This window comes from Sorex araneus, chromosome 2 (genome assembly GCF_027595985.1).
Source record: "Sorex araneus isolate mSorAra2 chromosome 2, mSorAra2.pri, whole genome shotgun sequence".
Classification (NCBI taxonomy): Eukaryota; Metazoa; Chordata; class Mammalia; order Eulipotyphla; family Soricidae; genus Sorex; species Sorex araneus.
The window spans coordinates 308316182-308343371 of NC_073303.1; the positions used below are offsets into that span (position 1 = coordinate 308316182).

At 37.6% G+C, this 27190-nt stretch overlaps 1 protein-coding gene across 1 annotated transcript in view; it reads left to right on the forward strand.

The window, feature by feature from the left end:
- SLC2A2 (solute carrier family 2 member 2) overlaps positions 1-25578 on the forward strand; it is a 39102-nt gene extending 13524 nt beyond the window's left edge. The window contains exons 4-11 of the mRNA XM_055128157.1: positions 4584-4708; positions 7797-7912; positions 8963-9125; positions 10323-10510; positions 15243-15347; positions 23961-24062; positions 24727-24930; positions 25041-25578. Of these exons, the coding sequence (XP_054984132.1) occupies positions 4584-4708; positions 7797-7912; positions 8963-9125; positions 10323-10510; positions 15243-15347; positions 23961-24062; positions 24727-24930; positions 25041-25241 (1204 nt within the window). The 3' untranslated portion in view covers positions 25242-25578. The remainder of the gene's footprint in view (positions 1-4583; positions 4709-7796; positions 7913-8962; positions 9126-10322; positions 10511-15242; positions 15348-23960; positions 24063-24726; positions 24931-25040) is intronic.
- Positions 25579-27190: the final 1612 nt, after the last annotated feature.

Genomic DNA, 27190 nt, shown 5'->3' on the forward strand with positions numbered 1-27190 from the left:
CTTACAGTTTCTCGTTGTTTCTGCTACTATTTCAAACCTTAGTTTCTATTCCTGATGAGGATCACAAAAACAGTAGAGCAGGTAAGGTGCTTGTTATACATGAAACCTTCTCCAGTTCAGTGCCTGGCACTGCACATAGTCCCCAGAGCATAACCAGGAGTGATCTCTCAGCAGAGAACCAAGACTGAGTCCTGAGCACATCCAGTTGTGGCCACATGCTTCTCCCCAAAGCAAACCTCAACCTGTGAAGATGTGAATGGTACCTTCATTTCTCTATTCAGCCATACAAACTCTCAATTCAATCCCCCTGGAAAATAATGGAATTAGAAAAAGAAATGGTTGTCCCTTTAGTTCTATTTTTTATTTTTGAGTCTGTGTTCTCGTTTATAAATAACCTTTTCTGATGATAAAAATAATATAGAGAGAGATAGTACAGCAGGTAAGGCACTTGTCTCACACACAGCCTACTTATATTTGATCCCTAGCACTTGCATATGGTCCCCCAAACACTGCAAGGAGTAATCCCTGAGCATAAGAGTCAGGAGTAAGCCCTGAGCAACACTGGGTATGACCAAGAAACCACTATATATGTGTGATATATATATATGTATAGATATGTGTATATATACATGCATATATATAAAGTGAAATTTTAGAAAATGCGAAATCTTTATATACAGAAATGGAATTGGTAATACTACTTTACATATACATATATTATATATAATGCCTTAATTCTGAATGATAATTTATTTAGTTTTTACAATTTTCACTTTGATGTATAATTTTATCTTTTGGTTATTTACAGTCTAATGAGTTCTTATACTGTTGCTTTTATATAATGACCATACAAAGTATTCTTAACAAGTAACAGAAAATTGAAATTTTATTCTTCTGATTTGGAAGGAATTTTCCTCTATCACAGAAGTAAATGGTCAGATACTCACATTTTTATCAATGTACTGGTTTCCAGCTGAACTTTAACTTTCCAGCTGAACTTTAACAGTTTGTTAACCATGATATGTAGTTAATAAACTGATTTTAATGATTTAAAAATTGAAAAAATCATTTTAATTTGTGATTTTTAAAATTTAAATAACAATTGAAACATTTTTATCATTTATAAAAAATAAAGGGAATAAAAATTACATTAAGATTTAAAATATGAATAAAGTCTTTTAGCAGCTTCCAGTGGAAATACTTTCTCACCTTTAAAGAAAAAACTTAAGCCTACATTGACTTTTATTTGTAGATAAGATTCTGACAAAGATAATGACTTAATACAAACCATGTTATCAATATCCTACTGCCAGAATCAGGATGCATATCTTCTCGGTTTGAATTTGGTATCAACAATGGTTTTGCACCAGACAAATGTCAAGTGCTATCAGTGATACCAATATCAGTGATTTATGGTAAACTAAAAGTGAATCTTTTCCAGCTCTAAGCAGAAAAGGAGTCCTGCAGTCCTTCCTTAAAAATGTTCATGAAAGAAAAGGTGCTTGCTTTGCATGTAAGGGGTGGGCACTAATTATAGAAAAACAAAGTCTCCTTTAAAACAGAATAAATAAATTAATTAATTAATTAAAAGATGCTGCTTAGAAAAAACCAACTAATAAAGTTTATAATATTGAAACAAGGCATAAAATTTGCTTACATTTGTGTGTGTGGCATAAACATTTGCAAATCTGTCTACTGTAATTGCTCTATTGGCCCAATTGTTACCTACTGAATTTTAAACTTTTTATACCTCACTTTTCTTGTTTATAGGAATAAAAGTATGAGATGTGTGCAAATTTGACAATTTCCAAATGATTACTTTTGGAAATGATATTTTTGCTACTGTTAGATTGATTGTATGTTTGGGTTTTTTTTTTTTTTGCTTTTTTTTTTCTTTTTGGATCACACCTGGCGATGCACAGGGGTTACTCCTGGCTCATGCACTCAGGAATCACTCTTGGCGGTGCTCGGGGGGACCATATGGGATGCTGGGAATCGAACCCGGGTCAACCGCGTGCAAGGCAAACTCCCTTCCTGCTGTGCTATCACTCCAGCCCCTGTTCTATGTTTTATACTGGTTAATTTTAATTTAACCAGTATAGAGAGTGTCTTGCCCACACGCCTGGCTGTCTTCCCTGGGGCCCCTCAGAGGGGATAGGCTCCAGCTTCCCTCCCCACCCAGAGCAGAGCTCCCAGCAGCCAAAGACCACCTGAACCTAGCTACAGCCATGCTCAAGGCCCTTCTCCACACGTTCGGACAGGCCTCAAGCATGAAGGTACCAGCAGAGGAACCCAGGTGTGTGTAATCCCATCAATGGTCAGCACCCAGAGACTTAAAAGCAAGCTTCCAGAAGATATCTTGTAGCCTACTTCTCCCTCTAGGAAAAACTGGCAAGCTTCTGAGAGTTTCCTGCCCACATGGGACAGCCTTGCAAGCTTCCCATGGTGTATTCATATGCAAAATCCAGTAACAAGCTGGATCTTGTTCCCCTGACCCTGAAAGAGGTTCCAGTGCGACATCGTTGAGAGGGCAGAACCGAGAGAGTCTTCTAAGATCTCAGGGAAAGGACGAATGGAGAGGTTACTGAGCCCACTTGAGAAATCGATGATTTAGTGATTCGTGAATTTTAATTCATTAGACTCTAGAAATATGTTAACATACAATATTTAAAATAAAACAATTATAGTTTTTCCCTATGATAAGGCTTTTAAAAAAGTATGCTTTAAGTTACAAATAATTTATATTCCATACATTTGAGGAGCCAGGCACACTGGGCCCCACCTGACAGTGCTTAGGGGCTACTCCCAGCTCCATGCTCAAGTGATCATACAGTGCCAGGGAGTCAAACCAGATTTGATTGCATGTAAGACAAGCCCTGTACTATATCTGTTGTTCCAGATCATTGATATTAAAGGAAGTTTATTTTTTTAAGTTTCTTTCATTATCTATTTCAACTAAAAACGTATACCATACAAATATAAAACCATCCTTGTATCCTGGAGATGAATCCTTACTTGGTCATGGTGTATGATCTTTTTCTTATTCATTTATTTATTTAATTTTTAATTTTATTGAATCATTGTGAGATAGTTGCAAGCTTTCATGTTTGGGTCACAATCACACAATGATCAAACACCCATTCCTTCACCAGTGCACATTCCCCACCACCAATATCCCCGGTATACCCCCCCTTTCCCACCCTCCCCCTGTCTCCATGGCAGACAATATTCCCCATACTCTCTCTCTGCTTTTGGGCATTATGACTTGCAACACAGACACTGAGAGGTCATGTTGGGTCAATTATCTACTTTCGGCATCTCCCATCCCCACTGATTCCTCCAGTCATCATTTTCTTAGTGATCCCTTCTCTATTCCATCTGCCTTCTCCCCTCCGCTCATGAAGCAGGCTTACAGCTATGGGCAATCCTCCTGGTTCTTGTATCTACTGTCCTTGGGTGTCAGCCTCATGTGGTGTTATTCTATACTCCACAAATGAGTGCAGTCCTTCTATGTCTGTCCCTCTCTTTCTGACTCATTTCACTTAGCATAATACTCTCCATGTCTATCCATTTATAAGCAAATTTTATGACTTCATGTTTCCTAACAGCTGCATAGTATTCCATTGTGTAGATGTACTAGAGTTTCTTTAACCAGTTATCTATTCTGTATGATCTTTTTCGTTGGAAGCTTGCCTCAAGAAGGGGTTTGTCAGGGCAGTTAGGATAGAGAAAGAACCACTATGACAATAGTAGTTGGAAATGATCACTCTGGACAAGAACTGAGTACTAAAAGTAGGTAAAAGGATATACATGATAACCTTTGAGTACATTGGTAGTGGACATAGGACACTGGTGAAGGGACAAGTGTAACAGTGTATGACTGAAGCCCAATCACGAACAACTTTGTAACTGTACCTCATAATAATTCAATAAAAACAAATAAATATATAGGTACATATATGTTTGATACTGTTAGATTTACTCATACATTATGGGTTTTGTTTTGCTTTTTGGCTCACACCTGGTGATGCACAGGGGTCACTCCTGGCTCTGCACTCAGGAATTACCCCGGTGGTGCTCAGGGGACCATATGGGATGCTGGGAATCGTACCCAAGTCTGCTGAGTGCAAGGCAAATGCCCTATCTGCTGTGCTATCTCTCCAGCCCTTATTACTCATACATTTATATATGTATATATACATATGTATAAAACATATGATGGCATAGCTTTCAACTAGAATTTAACTATTATCTATTACCTAGAAATTACTATTAAAACATAAATTTATAAAATTCATTAAAAATTGAGTTAACTAAAGTGTTAGCAGAAGTTTCCTTGAAATAAATTTGTCATCATCATCAGTGAGTTGTTTTCATCAAAATGTGGAGACCATGTGTAGGAATACCTCTGTGTTCATTATAAATATTACTTGTAATAAGTGGGTTAATCTATAGAGATAACAACCGTCTTTTACAGCCAAATTAAAATTACTATTAGATAAAAATTGCATCAAGCAACAATAGCAAATATTTTTATCAAGTTGTGATTCTTAATTAATAATCCTTGCTTTTTTAATTTTTAGAATCAAAGCCATGTTGCTAGCAAATATTCTCTCATTAGCTGGAGCGCTCTTGATGGGATTTTCAAAACTGGGACCATCTCACATTTTTATCATTGCAGGAAGAGCCATATCAGGACTATACTGTGGTAAGTCTCTCTCTCTCTTTCTCTCTCTCTCTCACACACACACATACACACACATACACACAACACTCTCTCACTCTCTCACTCACTTACTCGCTCACTGGCTCTCTCTTAAAATACAGTAACATGCATAAGAAGAAAAAATTAGAAAAGAAATGGCAGGAGGTTGAACTTGAGAGTCTGGGAAATTTGGGACCATTAAGTTGAAGTGACAAAGCTGTTCTCTTGTTTGTAGCAACTTTTGGTCCAATGATCTCAAATAATCTAATTTTAATTTTTAATTCTATTTTAAATTAAGAGGATAATACCTACCTGGTGGAGTATATATAAAGCCTTCAGCCCAGAACCTACCTATAAATATTAAGCCGCCATGTTATTAATTCTCATGTCATGAAGTACACAATGAAGAGACTGAGATACTCAGAACTCTTAACTGGGCAAGCACAGCACTTATGCTCTCTATTCCGGGCCTCCTCCCGTCTCTGTCTCCCCCACCTATAAAGACCCTGACACCCAGCTCTCTCACACCACATTCCACAGTTAAAGCTCTTGCTTTGCACACAGCCAACCTCTGCTCAATCCCTAATACCACCAGTTCTTTGAGTATAGAACCAGAAGTAAGTCCTATGCACCACTAGCTATGGTCTTGCCACCCCCCACTCCCTCCCCCTCCAAAAAAAATTTTTTTAATCAAATAGAAGAGATCTGAGCAAAAAGAGGATCACCCATTCTCTAAAATGGCCAAATCCTTAGTTTTTCAATAGCAGAGAAGCCCAGATTTTTGATGAACCTGGGCCTAGGTTTTAACCATTGTCCAAATCACCTTTCAAAGCATCCATGAGCGTGGCAGAGGAAGGATGGGAGCACAAAATGGTGTCAAAAAATATGCACTTTTCCCTGAAAAATGAAAAGACTATATAAATTGCCATGTGCTTTTAGTGCTCAGGTGAAACAAGAGCCTAAATGAGCACAGATTAATAATTTAAATACTTTATTTAATCATTAATATTATTTAGTCTAATTAATATTAATACAAGTCTCACAATGGAGATGTTACTGGTGCCCACTTGAGCAAATCAATGAACAACGGGATGACAGTGCTACAGTGCTAATATTACTACAAATAAGTAAAGTCAGACTAGTTTACATGGCTCATGTGGAGCAATTGGCTAGTGCTCAGTACTTCATACAGACTAGCTTATAGGGAAATCAACCCAAAAATGGAAAGATTTTGACTTCAGAGTGAATCAGTTCTGGCATTATCTCTGTCTGACCTCAGATTGCCTGATCTGAGCTTCAGTTAACTCTTTTCTAAGAAGCAAATAATGGTGCAATAATAAAAAATCCAAATAATTATTTTTTGCTTCTCTTTCATTTTTTGTTTAAAAATACAAGAGTGAAAGTCAAAATATTTTTGGCAAAATTAAAAATAAATTTTAAAGACATACTTTGAAACAACCTATTCAAGCATTGCCAAAAAACTTGTGCTCTCCAACTATCTTTAATAACTATGTCTTGTTCTATTCTGAGCATTAACATTTCTAAATATTATGAAGATACAATTTCACTTTTAAGTTTTTGTAAAACCTCAAATATGTAAACTTATTCTGTCCTTGTGGTATCATAGTAGATATTACAAAAAGATAGTAAATGCTGGAATAGAGCCAAGTAAATTGATGTGGAGTGCAAATGTCTGTGTGAGGCAATAAGAAAAATTTTATACATTTGATACATAAACACTTCCCGAAAGCATCTTTACCCAAAGAGCATCTATTTCCACTTGGTAGACAGGCATCTTTCTAAGAAGGCGCCTCTAACAAACTTATTTCATAAATCTTTATAAAATTCCAGAAGTAGAGAACTATAGCACAGGAGTTAAGTCACTTATCTTGCACATAGTCGAAAATGGTTCAGTTGTTGGCACTGTGTACGGTTCCCCAAGTACTGCCCAGAGTGATCCCTGAGCACCAAATGGTGTGTACCAAAAATAAAGCCCACAGAAATGTCCAAATATTGTATTACTTTTGTTATTGGTAGTGCCTGACCATTCACCTTTGCAGTTTATATTCTCTGACTTTTTTATGTATTTAGCAAATACTTGTAAACTCCAATTACAACATTACTAGTTATATCTACATTCAAGAAAGTAATAGAAGACAGAATTCCTTGGTACTTTTCAATTTTTTTTGTATTCTTTTAAGCACCAAAAGTATTTAATAACAATTAGTCGGAAAGCTTGTTATTTGAAGAGAATACTGCAGTAGCAGTATTGCTCAGGTTGGAGGAATTAGTAATATCTAGGAGTAACTTGGGGTAACACTCCTCCATAAAGCTAACAGTAATTCTGAGGCACTCCCCACATTGTGGAAAACCAAATAGGTCTAATTGTTCTCATGCTCATACTTACTGGCACTACACTTTTGGTTAAGTTGTTTCTCACCTCTTGCAAGTAAAGATACTGGCCTAGAAATATTCGTATTTCCTTAAATCCCTTACCCTAGAGTAAGAATATTATTTAAAAATTCTTCCATCTCTCTTCTGAAGAAAGCAACTATAACCTATGATACATTACATAAATCAGTATTAATATTTTAATTTTTAATTTTAGTTTTAACTTCGTAGGACAATATTACAAATAATTGTCATTTTTATAATTAACCAGTTATTTCTATTTGTATACACAACTGAAACAACATTTAAGTCTAATCAACATAGGGGGCTGGAGAGATAGCACAGCGGGTAGGGCGTTTGCCTTACACACAGCCGACCCGGGTTCAATTCCCAGCATCCCATATGGTCCCTTGAGCACCGCCAGGAGTAATTCCTGAGTGCATGAGCCAGGAATAACCCCTGTGCATCGCTGGGTGTGACCCAAAAAGCAAAAATAAATAAATAAATAAATAAATAAAATTAAGTCTAATCAACATATATTATTTGCTAAACTATGTCTAAGGCTGGGTTAAAGGGCTCCTCCTTCTAACAGACTCAGGAAAAGATTTTTCCATCAGGATATTGGCTGTAATTTAATCAAATTATTGTTATTAAGATAATCCTGGCTGTACTTTAATGTTTCTGTTCATGTTTCACACAGGGCTAATTTCGGGCTTGGTTCCCATGTACATTGGTGAAATTTCTCCAACCACACTCAGGGGTGCTCTCGGCACTCTCCACCAGCTCGCCATTGTCACCGGCATCCTTATTAGTCAGGTAAAGATGACCATTTCTCCTCCTTCACCCAACTTCTTGGCTGAACTTCCTCACTGTCCACTCTTACTGTAAACCAACATAAACAGTTCTATGAGTATTAGCATAAGTATAATAGGGACCAAGGCATTTTAAATCAAAACGAAATTATAATTATTATATGTCCATTCCTCACCCCCATGGAGCATGGTTGGCAGTGAACGTGATCTGACAAATTGGGTTTCATGTCTAAAGTTATTCTGGAATGGAGTTATTCTATTTGGCTTTTAAGAAATAGGTAGTTCAAAATTTTTATTTGTCTAGGTCTCCATTGTTTTGAGCAATTACTTGGAAATTATTACTTTCTGTCTGTCTGGTTTTACTCTCCCCTTCTATACTCCTGTCTTTTAAAAAAAAATTTTATTAGAGAATCACTGTGATGTACAATTATAAACTTATGAAGTTTTGTATTTGCATTTCACTCATACAGTGATCCGTTACCCATCCCTCCACCAGTGCCCATTCACCTCCACCAATAATCCCAGTATCCCTCTCACCACCCACACCCTATCCTATACTCCGGTCTAAAAGAGAGTTATTGACTCCCCAAGCCAATGGCTATCCAAAGGGGAAACAACTGTAATTACAATAAAGGTCACAAAACTAGTTCTCATTAGCGTAATTGTAGCCACGTCATCCCATTCTATATATGTTCTGAGTAATGTAGAAAGAAATATTTTCATGAGAGTGAAAAGCTATGGAATAGATTTTAGTGTTGCATTAGATAGCGAAAGCATTTCTCAAAGTTTGGTTGACTCTCATTCTCAATATCCAATTGTACTTAATGAAAATAAACTCAGGTGAATTCTTTGAAAAATAAATGGCCCGTAATTTAATCAAGGTAAGACACACTAATAGTAATTTACTCTATCCTATTTGTGTTTGAATCATAATTGTCAGGAATTACTATTTAATAGCCAAAGTGTTTTTTTTTTTCAAAAAAAATTGTTTCAGAAGGCAGATTCAAGGGTTACATAATGGACGTATGGATGTCCTTCTTTCCTACCTGTTCAGATCATTGGACTTGACTTTATCCTGGGAAATGAGGATTACTGGCCCATCCTGCTCGGTCTGTCTGCTGTGCCAGCTGTACTCCAGTCTCTGCTGCTCTTTTTCTGTCCAGAAAGCCCCAGATATCTTTATATCAATTTGGACGAGGAAAAGAAAGCAAAGCAAAGTAAGTATATGGGTGATTTTACAACTTTTCTATTATTTTTGACTAACAGCTAATGGAAAACCATTCATGCATGGTTACTTGAGAAATTTACAAGTGACACCAGTGATTACCTCCAATAAAAATGCATAAGATCACTTTAATATAGTTGGTGCATGCTATTTGACACTCATAAACATTTTTAAAACCCAAAAGAAATCCATATACAAGATACAGAAACTCCATCAGAGTTCTTAAGAGATCTTTCTAGCATTATGCTTCTGTGATAACAAAGATCCTAGCTTTCTTTGTCGTGAGCTATTTGTAAGGCCAAGGAAAAAAATTAAGTCGACTCATTTCACTAAAAAAATAAATAAATAAGTGGATTTAATTTAACAAAAAAGAATTTCCCAACATTCATCTATTAAGTTTATGCAGAACTATAGTTCTTTCATGGACTTAACAAAACAGCTATTTTTGTTTTAACACAAATTGTGTTGCTTAACATACAGTCTGAGAGGCTAGGGTAGGGTGATAGAAGTCAAGTATGCATGACTTGTCTTTGCCAAATCTGATCATTGGTGTTGCATGGCCTCTACCCCCAGTGCCACCAGGTATAGCCCTGTGGAGGGAGTCCTAGTGAATCCCAACACCACTTGGGATTTGAAGCAGCACCACATTGATGCAGCACTTGAACCAAGCACTAACCTGTTCAGTCCAGTTGGCTAAATATTGCGTGGAGTGGTCCCAGACCTTCTGAGTACTGCTTGAGAATCCCTCCCTAATTACATATTTAAAAAATACAGCATAAAACAGCAAAATATTTTTTGGCAAAACTGAAAACAAATTTTATAAACACAGTTTAGAGAAACGTACAGGAATGCTAAGCAACTGTACTTTCCAAACATCTTTTAAAATTTGGTCTGGAATCCAAAGAGATAACACAAATGGTAAGGCACTTGCGTTGCTTGTGACTGACCCCAGCTCTAATCCCTAGCCCACATTTGATCCCCTGATCCCCTTCATAATTTACTTGTGAACACATAGCACAGCTGGGGTGGTCCAAATCCACCCCCTCCTCCACACTAATAATAATATAGTTAGGTCTGTTCTTACTCTAAGCATTAAATTGCTTTTAAAAAGTTATACAAAACATTACTTGACTTCCGTTTCTTCATCTTATCTATAGTGTCCTGTTAATTTTGATCATCTTTGTAACAGGCTTGAAAAGACTAAGAGGGGATGTTGATATCACTAAAGATATTACTGAGATGAGGAAAGAAAGAGATGAAGCAGCAAGGGAACAGAAAGTCTCCATTCGTCAGCTCTTCACCAGTTCCAACTACCAACAACCTATTCTAGTGGCACTAATGCTTCACATGGCTCAGCAATTTTCTGGAATCAATGGAGTAAGTTTAAGAATAACTCTTATGATCAAAGTGAATTGAGATAAAGAAAGGAGTTCAAGTAGCTAAAAGATGCAAAGTGTCAATGTTACACATCTGACTGCAACAAACATTGAATATGTCATTTTTCTTTGTTTTATCTTAGCTGTTCTCTAAATTTTGCTTCTAATTTTAATAAATTTCCATAACCAATGGTATGTTACAATAAAGATTAAAAGGTCAAAATAAATTTAAAGAGGAAAAAGAGAATTATTACAGTACAGAAATAAAAACCTAAATCGCAAGATGCTTCTAGAGTGAGTGGAGCAACAAATTCAGAAATTCAGTAGCTTAGGCAATCATTTCGTGGTTCCCTCTGTTTAATAAAACATATTATGTAGCCAGATACAAAACATTTTTTTGCATCTAATTATATGGTATACAAAATTCTTGCTATCCAAGTAGCTTTTATTCTATTAGGGTGGAAATAGCACCCAAAATAAACAATAGCCTGAGGTGGTATGGTATTGGTAAATGAGGATAATTGGTAAAATTAGATTGGAAAACACACTGATTAGTAAAGTAGTGTTCAGACTTTGACCTGAAATCCTTCCATCATGCAGAGTTAAGTTGTTCTACTGGAACTAGCTACTGGAAGAAAAAAAGTTAAGCAATTATTAATAAATTAGATAAAGTTACCTTCATTGCACTTTAACAATGTAGTTTGGGCTTCCTCTACAATGAGCCAATCTCAGATTCACAAGAGACATTTTGGGGTGATTGATGGGTGGAAAAAGATTTGAAAGAGGCAAAATAATAATTCCCATCAATTGCAGCAAAAGGATAACTAACGACCACTTGGCAAGCTCAACACTTCTGCTATCATTGTTGTCCCTCTTTAAAGTTCTTGATGCAGACAAGGATGTCCACTCTCACCACTTCTCTTTAATATAGTACTGGAAGTATTAGCAATAGCCATCAGGCAAGAAAAAGATATTAAGGGGATTCAGATTGGAAAGGAAGAAATCAAGCTCTCACTATTCGCAGACGATATGATACTATACCTAGAGAAACCTAAAAGCTCTAGTAAGAAACTCTTAGAAACAATTGACCTATACAGTAAAGTCGCAGGCTATAAAATCAATACCCAAAAATCCATGGCCTTCCTATATGCAAACAATGAGACAGAGGAAAGGGACATGAAAAAAGCAATCCCATTCACAATTGTGCCCCAGAAAATCAAATACCTTGGAATCAGCTTAACTAAAGAAGTAAAGGACCTCTACAAAGAAAACTATAAAACACTACTTCATGAAATAAAAGAGGACATGAGGAAATGGAAAAATATCCCCTGCTCATGGATAGGGAGAATAAACATTGTCAAAATGGCAATAGTCCCCAAAGCATTATACAGATTTAACGCGATCCCTATGGGGATACCCATGGCATTCTTCAAAGAAGCGGAGCAAGCAATCCTGAAATTTATATGGAACAATAAACGCCCACGGATAGCTAAAACAATTCTTGGGAAAAAGATGATGGGAGGCATCACCCTTCCCAACCTTAAACTCTACTACAAAGCAGTAACAATTAAAACAGCATGGTACTGGAACAAAAGCAGAACTGCAGACCAATGGAACAGGGTGGAATATCCCCACACACAACCTCAAATGTATGATCATCTAATCTTTGATAAAGGTGCAAGAGATGTGAAGTGGAGCAAGGAAAGTCTCTTTAACAAATGGTGCTGGCACAACTGGACAACCACATGCAAAAAAATGGGCTTAGAACTCGATCTGTCACCATGCACAAAAGTCAGATCAAAATGGATTAAAGACCTCAACATCAGACCACAAACCATAAGGTACATTGAAGACAAGGTAGGCAAAACCCTCCAGGATATTGAAGATAAAGGTATCTTCAAAGATGACACGGAACTAAGCAATCTAGTAAAAACAGAGATCAACAAATGGGACTACATTAAACTAAAAAGCTTCTGCACCGCAAAAGAAACAGCGACCAGAATACAAAGACTATCTACAGAATGGGAAAGGATATTTACACAATACCCATCAGATAAGGGGTTGATATCAAGGGTATATAAAGCACTGGTTGAACTCTACAAGAAGAAAACATCCAACCCCATCAAAAAATGGGGCGAAGAAATGAACAGAAACTTTACCAAGGAAGAGATACGAATGGCCAAAAGACACATGAAAAAGTGCTCTACATCACTAATCGTCAGAGAGATGCAGATCAAAACAACCATGAGATACCACCTCACACCACAGAGGCTAGCACACATCCAAAAGAACAAAAGCAACCGCTGTTGGAGAGGATGTGGGGAGAAAGGGACCCTTCTACACTGCTGGTGGGAATGCCGGCTAGTTCAGCCCTTTTGGAAAACAGTATGGACGACTCTCAAAAAACTTGAGGTTGAGCTCCCATTTGACCCAGCAATACCACTGCTGGGAATATATCCCAGAAAAGCCAAAAAGTATAGTCGAAGTGACATATGCACTTATATGTTCACCGCAGCACTGTTTACAATAGCCAGAATCTGGAAAAAACCCGAGTGCCCTAGAACAGATGACTGGTTGAAGAAACTCTGGTACATATATACAATGGAATACTATGCAGCTGTTAGAAAAAATGAGGTCATGACGTTTGCATATAAGTGGATCTACATGGAAAGTATCATGCTAAGTGAAATGAGTCAGAAAGAGAGAGACAGACATAGAAAGATTGCACTCATCTGTGGAATATAGAATAATAGACTATAAGACGAACACCCAAGAATAGTAGAAATAAGTACCAGGAGGTTGTCACCATGGCTTGGAGGCTGTTCTCTCATTCTGGGCTGTTCTCTCTCAGAGAAGGGAACAGCAAGTAAAATGTGGTTGTTGGTCATGTGGGGGAAAGATGATGCGGGCCAAATATAGACTAGAGACTGAACGCAATGGCCACTCAACACCTTTATTGCAAACCACAACACCTAACCAGAGAGAGAGATCAAAAGGGAATTCCCTGCCATAGTGGCAGGGTGGGGTGGGGGGAGACGGGACTGGGAAGGGGGGGTGGGATGTTGGGTTTACTGGTGGTGGAGAATGGGCACTGGTGAAGGGTTGGGTTGTCAAACTCTGTAAGGGAGAAACATGAGCACAAAAATGTATAAATCTGTAACTGTACCCTCACGTTGACTCACTAATTAAAAATAAACTATAAAAAAAAATAAATAAATGAGATGACAATGGGAAAAAAAATAAATAAAATTTAAAAAAAAAATAAATAAAGTTCTTGATGCATAGTTTTTTAACCTAATAATATAAAACCCTGGAATTCAGACACCAAATTTTTTCTCTATGTCTCAGTTCTACCACATACCCAAGAGCACAATATGTAATTTCTCTGAACTTCCCCTTTCTATCCTTCATCCTAGTACTTGACTAGAATCAACCTGAAATGCTGAGTCTAGTTCTGGTGGGCAGCATAGAGATGGTAGTACATCTTGTTTACATTCGACAGTTTGCATTGTGCTTGATCCACTTCTCAACAAACACAGCCAGTGTAGCTCAATATCAGCCCTGTTCGCAAGAAGAGGTACCCTCGGCAAGGCATGGCAAGTAAGGAAGGAATGACAGATTTAGAGAATGACAAAATAACTTGAGAGTATTATAAACCCCAATATGAAGTGCAAAACCAGTAAGAATTAGTCTCCATGGAAGAATTTGAACTCTTTGGGGTATAAATAAGGGGATATTTAGATTTTCTGGAGTGCAAGAAGGGAATTATTTCTGGATTTAGGTGCAGGTGTCACAGATGTGTTGTTTGTGATCAACTGGGCTGTGTGTTTTGATATGTATATTTTTGTATATATTTAATGATTTAACAAAAGTTTTAAAAATTCATTACTGTCTGTCACTGTCATCCCGTTGCTCATCAATTTGTTCAAGTGGGCACCAGTAACGTGTCCATTGTGAGGCTTGCTGTTACTGTTTTTGGCATATTGAATACACCACGGGTAGCTTGCCAGGCTCTGCCGAGCGGGAGGGATACTGTCAGTAGCTTGCCAGGCTGTCCAAGAGGGGTGGAGGAATCGAACCCGAGTCAGCCGCATGAAAGGCAAACACCCTGCCGCTGTGCTATCGCTCCAGTCCTTAAAAATTTATATAGAGTAAATTCAGAAGCATAATTCTCTGCTAAACATAAGAAAACTCTCAGGAAAATATAAGAATGAGGAGTTCTGAGCACTAAGAAAGTGGGATTTCTGGGACTGGAGTGATAGCACAGCAGGTAGGCATTTGCCTTGCACGTGACCGACCCGGGTTTGATTCCCAGCATCCCATATGGTACCCCAGCACCGCCAGGAGTAATTCCTGAGTGCAGAGCCAGGAGTAACCCCTGTGCACAGCTGGGTGTGACCCAAAAAGCCAAAAAAAAAAATCGTGATTTCTTCTTTAGAGGGTGAGTAAAATAGGAAGTCCTATAGACAATAATTTCATAGGAAACAAAACAACTTTAAAAAGGGTGGGAGGCACACATTGTATGTGGGTGTTCCTGGTTCAACCTGTGATCCTGCCCATTCCCCTGACAATGTCAGGCCTGATCCCAGCACCACACTGGGAACAACACTGAGGAACACTGGTTGTGGCCCCCAAAAGAACAAAACTAAAAATAAGCAAACTAAAAAATTTCTTGCTTTAAAACCTAAAATACTAGGTTTGTTTATTAAGTATAAACTGTTATTATTTTGCAGATCTTTTACTATTCAACCAGCATTTTTCAAACAGCTGGGATCAGCCAACCTGTTTATGCAACCATTGGAGTTGGTGCTGTCAATACATTATTCACTGTTTTCTCTGTAAGTAAATAACCTTGATAAATATTTAGTTTTGTTTAATTCCAGAACTGGAGGTAAACACACACACACACACACACACACACACACAATCTAGAAGTTATCCAAGATTTAATGTCAACTGTATTTGGTACATGGAACCAAGGGGATTATGGGAAGAGTCTCATAAAATCACATATTAGAGATACTGTGGGTTCAGTTCCAGATTATTGCAATAAAGCAAGTAGCTCAACACAGGCCTTACAATATATTTTCGCTTCCTAGTGTATATAAGTTGCATTTGCACTATGCTATGGTGTATTAAATTTATAGTAGTATTATGTATAAAAACAATTTTCTAAAAACTCTTTGTTCTTTTTAAAAATGCTAACAATAATCTGAGTCTTCAGACATTGAAAATTATTTTGCCAGTAAAGGATTTTGCCTTGATATTGATGTTTCCTGACTTATCAAAGTGGTGGTTGTTGAAGGTTGAAGGGATATAGGTTGTTGAAGCAAATTGATACTAAAAAAAACAGTGAAGGGCTGTGAGATTGTGCAAAATGTTGGAGCTGTAAGAAAGAAAGAAAGAAAGAAAGAAAGAAAGAAAGAAAGAAAGAAAGAAAGAAAGAAAGAAAGAAAGAAAGAAAGAAAGAAAGAAAGAAAGAAAGAAAGAAAGAAAGAAAGAAAGAGAGAGAGAGAGAAAGAGAGAGAGAAAGAGAGAAAGAAAGAGAAAGAAAGAAAGAGAGAAAGAAAGAGAGAAAGAGAGAGAAAGAGAGAGAGAAAGAGAGAGAAAGAAAGAAAGAAAGAAAGAAAGAAAGAAAGAAAGAAAGAAAGAAAGAAAGAAAGAAAGAAAGAAAGAAAGAAAGAAAGAAAGAAAGAAAGAGAGAGAGAGAGAGAGAGGAAGGAAGGAAGGAAGGAAGGAAGGAAGGAAGGAAGGAAGGAAGGAAGGAAGGAAGGAAGGAAGGAAGGAAGGAAGGAAGGAGAGAAAACAATGAATTTGCCTCATAAATTCACTTTTTTACAAAGTTTTTCTCTGTAAGACATGATATTGTATGATAGCATTTTACCTACAATAAAACTTCTGCAGGTTTGAAATTTCTTTTAAAATTGAAATCAATTTTATCAGCTCTGCTACTGCTTCTCAACTAAGTTTGTATAATATTCTAAATACTTTCATGTCATTCAACAATGTTCACATCATCTGTACAAGGAGTTGATTCCATGTCAATAAATTCCTTTCTTTGGGCCAAAGAGATGGTACAGGATGTAAGGCATTTGTCATGCATGTAAACAATGCCAGTTTAAATCACCAGCACCACATATATCCCCTGAGCTGTGCCAGGGGTCACTTCTGAGCACAGAGCCAGAAATAGCCCCTAAGCACCAGGGGGTGTGATCCAAACACACCACCCCTTCTTTGATCAACCATAAAAAAAGAACTTCTCATCCACTCAAGTTTTATAGTGAGGTGATAGCCTTCAGACTCCATTTTTAATTGTTTCTCTTGCTATTTCTATCTTATCAGTGATTACTTCATCCACTGAAGTCTTAAATCCCTCAAGGTCATCTATGAGCATTGCAGTCAGTTTCTTCCAAACTCCTGTTAATGTTGATATTTTGACCTCTTCTGATGAATTGAAAATATTCTTAACAGCATCTAGATGGTGAATTGTTCCCAGGTTTTCAATTTATTTTAGTAAAATTTACAATTTACATCAGAGGAATTGCTATCTATGGCAGCTATATCAGTATAAAATGTACTTCTTAAATAATAAGATTTGAAATTGAAGTAACTTTTTAATCTATAGGCTTTAGAATGGATTATCAGGCATGTACACAACACTAATTTTGTAAATCTCCACCAGAGTTCTTAGCTAGGTGTGTGGTCCAAGAATCATATTTGAAAGAAAAATATTTCTAAGCAATAGGTCTCAACGTCAAGCTTAAAATAGCCAATAAATCATGTTTTAAACAAATATGCTTTCATGGAGTCTTTGTTGCCCCATTTATAGATTATAGGTACAATAGATTTAGCATAATATTAAATGCCCTATGGTTTGGGAGATAGTAAATATTGGTTTTATGAAAAGTCATTAGCTCCTAATGAAAGACCACTTGGAAGCTTTAAACCTAAGCACTGCAACTCCTTAATGTTGTGGATGGTTTGATCATTTATTCAGACCACTCAGACATCTTCCATCTCAGCAATAGACTTTCACTTCCTGGGTGCCTGAGCCATAGTACAAGGGGTTAGGTATTTGCCTTACACACACCCAACTGAGTTCAATCCTCAGCACCACGCATTTGGTCCCCAGAGTCCCACCAGCAGTGATTCCTGAGCTCAGAGTCAGGAGTAAGCCCTGAGCACATTTATAACTTGGTTCAATGATTGTACTAGATGTTTGGCTTTCAATCTTAGCTTTTGATTTGCTGTCCTCTCAAAACTTTATCATATCTAGCTTTCGACTGATCGTGACAGAAATTGAAAATCTTTTCACTTGATCATTTAGAGGCCAATATAGGGTGATTGCCCTAGTCTCAATATCTTATCTCAGGGGATAGGGTGTCCCAAGGAGAGAGAATGGAACAGTAAGAACACAGACGTTTTGGGGCCAGAGATATAGTATAAGAGTTAAGGTATTTGCCTTGCATGCAGCCAAACCCAGTTCCATTCCATCCCTTCATATGGTCCCCCAAGCATTGGTAAGAGTTATCCCTATGCACCATCAGAGGTGCAACCCAAAACCCCTAAAAACAGAACACAAACATTTATTGATCAATTTTGCCATCATAGGTAGGCATAGTTAGTGACACCTGAAAATAATTATAGAAGGGACATCAAAGACTATATGCCATAGGCAACCATAAAAGATGTCATTTTTATTAAAAAGTTTTAAACATATTAAGAATTGTCAAGATGTGACATGAAGATATAAATTAAGAGGACTGGTATCAAAATACTAGAAAGATGCAGGCATACCACAAACTTCCAAATAGTAGCACTATTGTCCCCTTGTTCATCAATTTGCTCAAGTGGGCACCAGTAACATCTGCATTGTTAGACTTGTTGTTACTGTTTTTGGCATATGCCATGGGTAGCATGCCAAGCTCTGCTGTGAGGGCAGGATACTCTTGGTAGCTTGCCGGGCTCTCCGAGAGGGACAGAGGAATTGAACCTGGGTTGGCCATGTGCAAGGCAAACGCACTACCTGGTGTGCTATTGCTCCAGTCCAAATAGTAAAAAGAAAATATTGATATATGCAAAGCACTATAAGGCACTATAAGGCAAAGCACAATAAAATAAGGCATGCTTGTAAGTAACCAATGAACTACTATATTGATTTCAGACTAATTGACATCTGCTGTGATGTCATTTAGTCACTTTTTTTTTCAATTTTGGAAGCACCTTTTTGAGACTACCAAAGACTCTCTGTTTGTTTAAATATCTGGGTTCCTTCTACTTTTCTCTGTACTTAGGCCTTTAGAATTATCTAACAGCTTGTCATTTCTCTCAGTATTGAGTTATATACTTAAGTTCCTCTCTCCATATTGAAATCCTGTTTTTATTCTGATGTTTTGCAAATACATTTTTAGAGAATAAACGATCCTAATTAATAGTTACCCAAGTCGTTATCAAAGTTAAACAAATCAGTTAAACTGAGATTCCTATGATATTAAGTCATTAGTAGATGTTCTAGGTGGCTCACAAGGCCATGACTTCTGGTACTACTTAAAGGTATGTATGATATTATGAAAAAAAGAAAGAAGTGGTAAAACTTAAAATTTGATTCTTATTTTTAAAGTTTTAAAAGGCCAAATGTTATACATTTTTGAAATTTATTTTTTTCCCATTAAGTGTGAGAGGACTGGAGCTATAGCATAGTGGGGTAGGGTATTTGCCTTGCATGCGGCCGCCCCAGGTTTGATTCCTACGTCCCTCTATGAGAGCCTAGCAAGCTAACGAGAGTATCCTGCCTGCACAGCAGAGCCTGGGAAGCTAGTCGTGGCATATTCCATATGCCAAAAACAGTAACAAGTCTCACAATAGAGACGTTACTCGTGCCTGCTCAAGCAAATCGAGGAACAATGGGTACAACAGTGCTACAGTGCTACAGTGCTAAGAGTGAGAGATCATTCAAACCAATTACTTTGAAAAGGCTCAAAAAGGCTAGTGTTGCATTTAGGAGTCTATTGTGAAAAGGGTTCAGTATCCAGCACCTCATGGTTGCCCAGAAAAAAAGATCAGGAAGGTCATTCAGTATATCAATGACAATGTTTATATATTAATCTAAGAATTAAAGTAACCAAACAACAACAAAAAACAAAACAGTGATTTGTATGATGTCCTCTATAATAATGATAATTAATTTATTTTCATCTTTGAATACAGGATATTTAAAAAGCATATGTATTTCAGTTTTGATCACAAGCTTTATTTAGTATATTGGACGTTTTGCTGTTTTTTTTTTTCACATGGACGTTTAACTATTACCTTAGGTGGTCAATAAATTACAGCCTTGCTACCTAGATCAAAAGGCAAACTTATCCAGACCACATTACCCAGCGCTGGACCTTTGAAAGAGGTGGAAGTACAGAATACAAGGGAGTAGCAGTGGTTCTGTGGGCATACCTGCCTTTAAAGATAATGCTTTTACAAATAAAAAGGACTCACTAAATCAATGAGGTCCTGTACTGGAATGTTTTACTAGGGACTATTAACATTCTTTTGCTTCTTGAAATAATGTGTTTTACAAATCTGATTTCACCATATTTTTCTAATATAAAAACTATGATTAAAATATTTTATAATATAGCAGTACTTATGTGTAAAACATTGAGTGGCAAAGACTAAATATCCCAAACTCAGATTACCTCAGGAGTAAAGTATTGTAGGATTTCACTTTCATGTTTCCTCTCTCACCCCGTTAGAATTGCATTTTTTTTTAGTAAATGACTTGAATATTTTAAATATGCGTTTTAAGAATTCATTCTTTGATTCTGTAGAAATTTTGATCAATTAACACAACAAAAAATCATTTATAATCATCTATATGACTATATGACTGGGATTACAGATAATATCTTGAATCTTCAATTGTATTTAATTTTTAAAAAGTTGTTTTAAATTCAAAAAATACAAAACTTGGGTATGCCTCTCACTTACCCAATTTCTCTCACTCAAATTAGCCAAAATTACTATATTCCAGTTTTTTTGCAAGTAGTTATACACAAATAAATATGCACTATTATTAATATTTACCAAGTTGGAAGAAGCAATATTTTTATTTCTTTTTCCGAATTAGTATTTTACAAAAAAGATACTTTTCTGACTGGATTAAATATCATTAAAAGTATGAAAAAATTTTTATACTTTCTATGCTGAATTAAGCCCCATATTTCATTTTTTTTTCTTTTATACTATCTGACTGTTAGAGGGTCATGAGAAAACAAACCAGAAATATGGATGGCCCTGGATAACAGAAGCTTCTGGGAAGAAGCAGCACCTCCCAGACTCCAAGTGAGCAAATAGGATCCAAGTGACTTACCCTGATGAGGACAAAGACAAGGGTTGCATGGTCAAACAGAAAAGTCTGACCATGGATCTAGTCGCACCCTATGTCATTGTCTTCCCTGAGCGTTCATCAGGCCCATAAAGGGCATTCTGTTCCATCTTCAAGTCATGTGGATTTAGAGTTTGTTGTCTAATTTATAGTGTCCAGAAACAGATGTAGTAAAAATATTCTTGAAAACGATTTCTATATTCTGGCTAAGAATGGAGTATCATGAAGTCATCTTTGCAAGTCACAATGATAGTCAAAATATATATTAAAATTTCATGAACTGGAGAAAGGTTTGATTTTCTTACTTCTTAATAATTGGATTGCTTATCAGTATGAAGCTATTTTAAACTTACATCTAAAATTCCTCTAGAGTTTTTCACTGTAGTAAAATGTTTCTTAGATGTTTTCAGAGCCAGAATTCTAACTCTATTAAGGGACAAGGCTATTAATTTACTCATAAACTTAAGTGTGTGTGTGTGTGTGTGTGTGTGTGTGTGTGTGTGTGTGTGTGATCAATGTTGGCAGTTGGACCAGGTTCCAAGGATCAAGCATTCTAGTCAACCAACTCTGGTCTTTGTTAATTTTAAATATAATTATTAATATAAAAATGTGCACAGATCCCAAAACATCAATAATATATCTCTGGAATTAAGATAAGAAGTACTTTGACCTTTTGCCTCAAAGTCTTATCAAGTGAGAAGTTCACTTTCAATACAGGAACATTTGAACCCACCAGAGAAATGCGGACCTATTTTAGTAAAATGATCAGATTTTGTGTATTGTCAGATGAGTGGTCATAATTTAACTTTATAAGCAGTGAGAACATTGAATGAAAATAACTGAGATATACTGTTTCAAGTATCTTTGGCATAAAAATGTCTGTGCATGTAACTTAGGATGATCATAGAAAGAGAAATTAATGACATTTAATGAAGAATCATATTTTAAAATGTATAAGAAATCATATAGGTGTGTGTAATGCCATCAACGGCCAACATCCAGAGAGAGACTTAAAAGCAAGCTCTCAGAAGAGAGTGATGCAGAGAGTCTCTTGTCCACACATCTGGCTGTCTTCCCCGGGGTGCCTTGGAGGGGATGGGCTCCAGCTTCCCTCCCCACCCCAAGCAGAGCTCCTGGAGGCCGAAGACCACCGGAACCTAGCTACAGCCATGCTGGAGGCCCCTCTCCATTCATTCGCACAGGCCTCATGCATGAAGGTACCGGCAGAGGAACCCAGGTGTGTAATCCCATCAACGGCCAACATCCAGAGAGAGACTTAAAAGCAAGCTCTCAGAAGCATGCGGCCATGCGATATCTTGTAGCCTACTTCTTCCCCTGGAAGAAACTGGCAATCTTCTGAGAGTTTCCTGCCCCCATGGGACAGCCTTGCAAGCTTCCCATGGTGTATTCATATGCAAAATCCAATAACAAACTGGATCTCATTCCCCTGACCCTGAAGAACCCCCGGTGCAACATCGTTAGGAGGGCCAAGTCAAGATGGACTTCTAAGATCTCAGGGAAAGGACGAAATGAAATGTTACTGAGCCTGCTCGAGAAATCGGTGATTAACGGGATTTCGTGATTCGTGATAAGAAATCAATTAGGATGCACACAAACTATAGATCTTTTAGTATTTCTTAAGTAATCACTGTGGAGAGGTGGTAAAACAACATATCTGTCTTTCTGAATGTAAATGAAATAAAGATGTGGGCTGGAGTGATAGCACAGCGGTAGGGTGTTCGCCTTTCATGCAGCCAACCCGTGTTCTATTCCTCTGCCCCTCTCAGGGAGCCCAGCAAGCTACCAAGAGTATGGCGCCTGCAGGGCAGAGCCTGGCAAGATGCCCATGGCGTATTGGATATGCCAAAAACAGTAACAATAAGTCTCACAATGAGAGATGTTACTGGTGCCCGCTCAAACAAATCGATGAGCAACAGGATAACAGTGACAGTGTATGTGTTGATTACCTGTTTGTCCAGACCAGCTCTGTCAACTGGAACATGAATCACTTGCTTCTTCAATCTCATATACATAAAGCAGAATTGCTTATTGTAGCAGTAGAATTTTATTTTTTCCTAAAATTACTTGGTTTGTTTCATATTTGGGAAAAGTGGTTTGCAAACCATTCATATGCAAAGATGATCAGTGTAGGAATTTTTGTTTTTAAGAGCCTCTTCTTCCTTTTATTATTTCTTTATTTATTTTGTCTTTTTGGGTCACACCCAGAGATGCTCAGGGGTTACTCCTGGCTCTGCACACCAGAAATGAGTCCTAGAGGAGACTTTATGTGATGCTCAGGGGACTTTATGGGATGCCAAGGATCGACCCTGATGGGCCGCATGCAAGACAAATGCCCTGCCTGCTGGACTATCGCTTGACCCTTCAGCAGTATCACTGTATCACTGTCATCCCATTGTTCGTTGATTTACTCAAGCAGGCACCAGCAACTTTTCTATTACACTCAGCCCCAAGATTTTAGCAGCCTCTTCTTAATCATCTTTCCCAACAATTGGAGGCTCTCTCAAGGTCAGGGGAATGAGACCTATTGTTACTGTTTTTGGCATATCAAATACATCACGGGTAGCTTGCCAGACTCTGCGTGTGAGCGAGATACTCTCGTATCATGCCAGGCTCTCCAAGAGGTATGTATATATCTTTCACTGTATTTAGGATATGAATATGCCATGGGAAGCTTGCAAGGCTCTCCTGTGCAGGCATTAGACTCTTGGTAGCTTGTCAGGTTCTCCAAGAAGGAGAACAAGGCTATTAGATGTCTTCTGGGAGCTTGGTCTTATAGTCTCTGGATGTTGACCATTGGTGGGATTACACTGCGCCGGGGGCAGTTTGTGAGTGTGGCTGCCAGGCTACTGGAAAATGGGGGATCTGGATGGAGAAGGCTAGTCCCAATCCGAGCAGGTCCCGCACAGCCCCAATCCGAGCAGGTCCCGCACAGCCCCAGGTCCCGCACACCTGGGTTCCTCTGCTGATCCCTTCATGCGGTAGAACTTTAAAATGAATTCTTGATCAGTAAAAATTTTTGAAGTATAGTCAATATTTTAATTTGTTTCCCTAGGTATTCCTTGTGGAGAAGGCAGGTCGGCGCTCTCTGTTCCTAATTGGAATGAGTGGGATGTTTGTCTGTACCATCTTCATGTCAATGGGACTTGTGCTCTTGGTGAGTTAAGTGCCTGAATGGAAAGTTTGGGTTACCAAACGATAGCACCTCTGTGCTCCAGGTTAAAATGATTTGTATGCCAAAAGACATTTGAAAGTGACATGATTGAATGCCTGAGGACCAACAAATAACATAATGGAGAAAAAAAAGAGAGAATACTCTTTGAGGTGTCAACACTGGACATAATCAAGAAAACTGCACTTGCTGTGCAGAGAAGTGTAGTAAAGCTGGCTTTGTCACTCCCTGTGCTTGTGTCTTTGGGCAGTACCTGGATCTCTCCAATCCAGCACCTTTACCTACTATTTCACAGGAAGTCATGCATCTGTTTAGCAACCTTTCTCTGAACCATAGCAAAGGTCAGTGAATTGTTGCCTTACCTTGCCTTTCTCAAGAAAAGAGTGACTAACGTGCCACATTAACTTTTAATCCAGAGGATGCTCTGTAATGGAGTTTCAAAGACTTAAGGATAAGTCTATCTAAAATAAATTTGTCTCTACAGCTACAAAAATGTGCACTTAATTTTGCAGATAATGTCATATCAGGGAGACAACTCTGTCACCTCCAAACTCAACGAGAGTCTACTTAAAGAAGCAGACAATATCCAATTTTGTTTTGATGTTTTCCTTCAGAATAACTGTGTTGGTTGTTTTTTTGTTTTCTACAGAATAAATTCTCTTGGATGAGTTATGTGAGCATGCTAGCCATTTTCCTCTTTGTCAGTTTCTTTGAAATTGGGCCAGGCCCTATCCCCTGGTTCATGGTAGCGGAATTTTTCAGTCAAGGCCCACGCCCTGCTGCTTTAGCTTTAGCTGCGTTCTGCAACTGGACCTGCAATTTCATCGTAGCTCTGTGTTTCCCCTACATTGCGGTAAGCAGCCTCCTTTTGTAAGAAATAGTCCCACTCCCCCCCCACTCCCCGTAGCCCAAAAATCCAATAGGCTGAGCAGCTGCTAATTGGTGCTCTGTTCCCTGGGGCAGGACTTCTTCGGACCTTACGTATTCTTCCTCTTCGCTGGAGTGCTTCTGGCCTTTACGCTGTTCACGTTCTTCAAAGTTCCAGAAACCAAAGGAAAGTCCTTTGAGGAAATTGCGGCAGAATTCCGGAAAAAAGGACGATCAACCCAAGCAGCAAAACCTGCCGTGGAAATGAAATTTCTTGGCTCTACGGACACTGTGTAAAGAAAACCTACCTTTTGACATAAACAGAAATAGGATTTCATCAAGTATTACCAAAGAAAGTATTTTTTTAAGTGAGAGAATCTATTTTTGATGCTAAGACTCAGTAATTAAATAAACCTAAAGTCTAGCTCATTTGCTTCCCTAAACGGCAAGTGTAATTGTTAACTAATATTCGTAGTTTCATTTTCTATAAAAAAATTTACCTAAAATTTAACAATTTCAAAGTATGATATATTATTTCCTTATTTGACAGTGAAGTTCATGTTAAAATTGCTGACTTTTATATTTCTCCCACTCAGTGTGTGTGTGTGTGCATGCATTAGGATTTGTATTTTGTTTAAATGCAAACATTTGTTTGTTTTCCTGTATTTTCATGCAGAATGGCTTATTTCATATATTAAAATATGTTCATTTAAAAAATCTCTGACTTGTAGGCTTATAAAACTTTTCATTTCTTGGGAAAAAAGTTTACTTTCTGAGCAAATTAGGTCATCAGATAATATTACCATCTATTATAAACCCATGTTAATTACATCTTATATATAAATTCATATTGGCTCAATCTTTTATATACACATACAAAAATTGAGCAAGTGTAGTTTTCTGAGATCATTATAAAATACACTCAAACACTCAAAATTGGGCATTTTTAACACTTCTTCAAATCCCAAATAAATTAAAGGATTGCTTTATTTTTAAAAAGTGTTATTGGGGCTGGAGAGATAGCACAGCGGGTAGGGCATTTGCCTTGCACGTGGTCGACCCGGGTTCAAATCCCAGCATCCCATATGGTCCCCTGAGCACTGCCAGGGGTAATTCCTGAGTGCAGAGCCAGGAGTAACCCCTGTGCATCACCAGGTGTGACCCAAAAAAGCAAAAAAAAAATAATAATAAAATAAAAAGTGTTATTATAAAATGTTTCAAAACAAGTTGAGAAGGTGGAAGGAATTCCAGGTGTGGATCCTCACACTTTATAAAAGGTCAATTTCAGCATTAATTTTTTTTTTTGCTTTTTGGGTCACACCTGGCAATGCACAGCGGTCACTCCTGGCTCTGCACTCAGGACTTACCCCTGGCAGTGCTCAGGGGACCATATGGGATGCTGGGAATTGAACCCAGGTTGGTCGCGTGCAAGGCAAATGCCCTAGCCGCTATGCTATTGCTCCAGCCCCTCAGCATTACATTTTTATTGAAAGACTGAGATCCTAATACAATACCATCATTCCTTTTCACTTTTCCTTCTTTGTTGTAGCAATATATGGATGCTGTGTAATCTGATCTATTGTTCTTTTACTATTGATATCAGTCATTACACACTATCTATTTTTCAGGTGCTATATTAAGTGGAGTTTTTTAACCTATGTAGACAAATTGAAAATACCAGATGATCAAAGAGATTTTCTTAAAATTACACAACCACAGAAATACAGTTCTAATACCAAAGGCTTAGCAAAAAGTTAAAGTAGTTTCAGGCTGTTTTGCCAGAAATGTAGAACACTGTATCATTGTTTATAATGTGCATAAAAGAAAAACTTCTTTAAAAATCATTTTTAAAATTGGGGGATTAAAAACTTATACTTTTTCCCATTTTGGAAGAGCTGAAATGGTAATTTAATACTTTTTCATACACACATAGATGTATAATAAGTCTTCCATTTTCTTCTGTCACATGCCCAGTTTATACTAAGCCACTAAAACTAAGATTCAACTTGGTAACTTGCTTCCTTAATGAAAAATAACTGTCCTACGTAAGGGGCAAATTCATCCCTAGTTGTCAAAGTAATTTTCCAAAGAAGACTTACTTTTCATTTAATTGAAATTTTCACTTCCATAAGGTCCCTTAGTATTCATTCAGGGACAGCTATCTCCTGTCGGAATCCAGCACTTTCACAGATAAACAGAGACCTGACATAGTCTGTGTTGCCATGAGTCTGCCTCCTGTGTTTTTG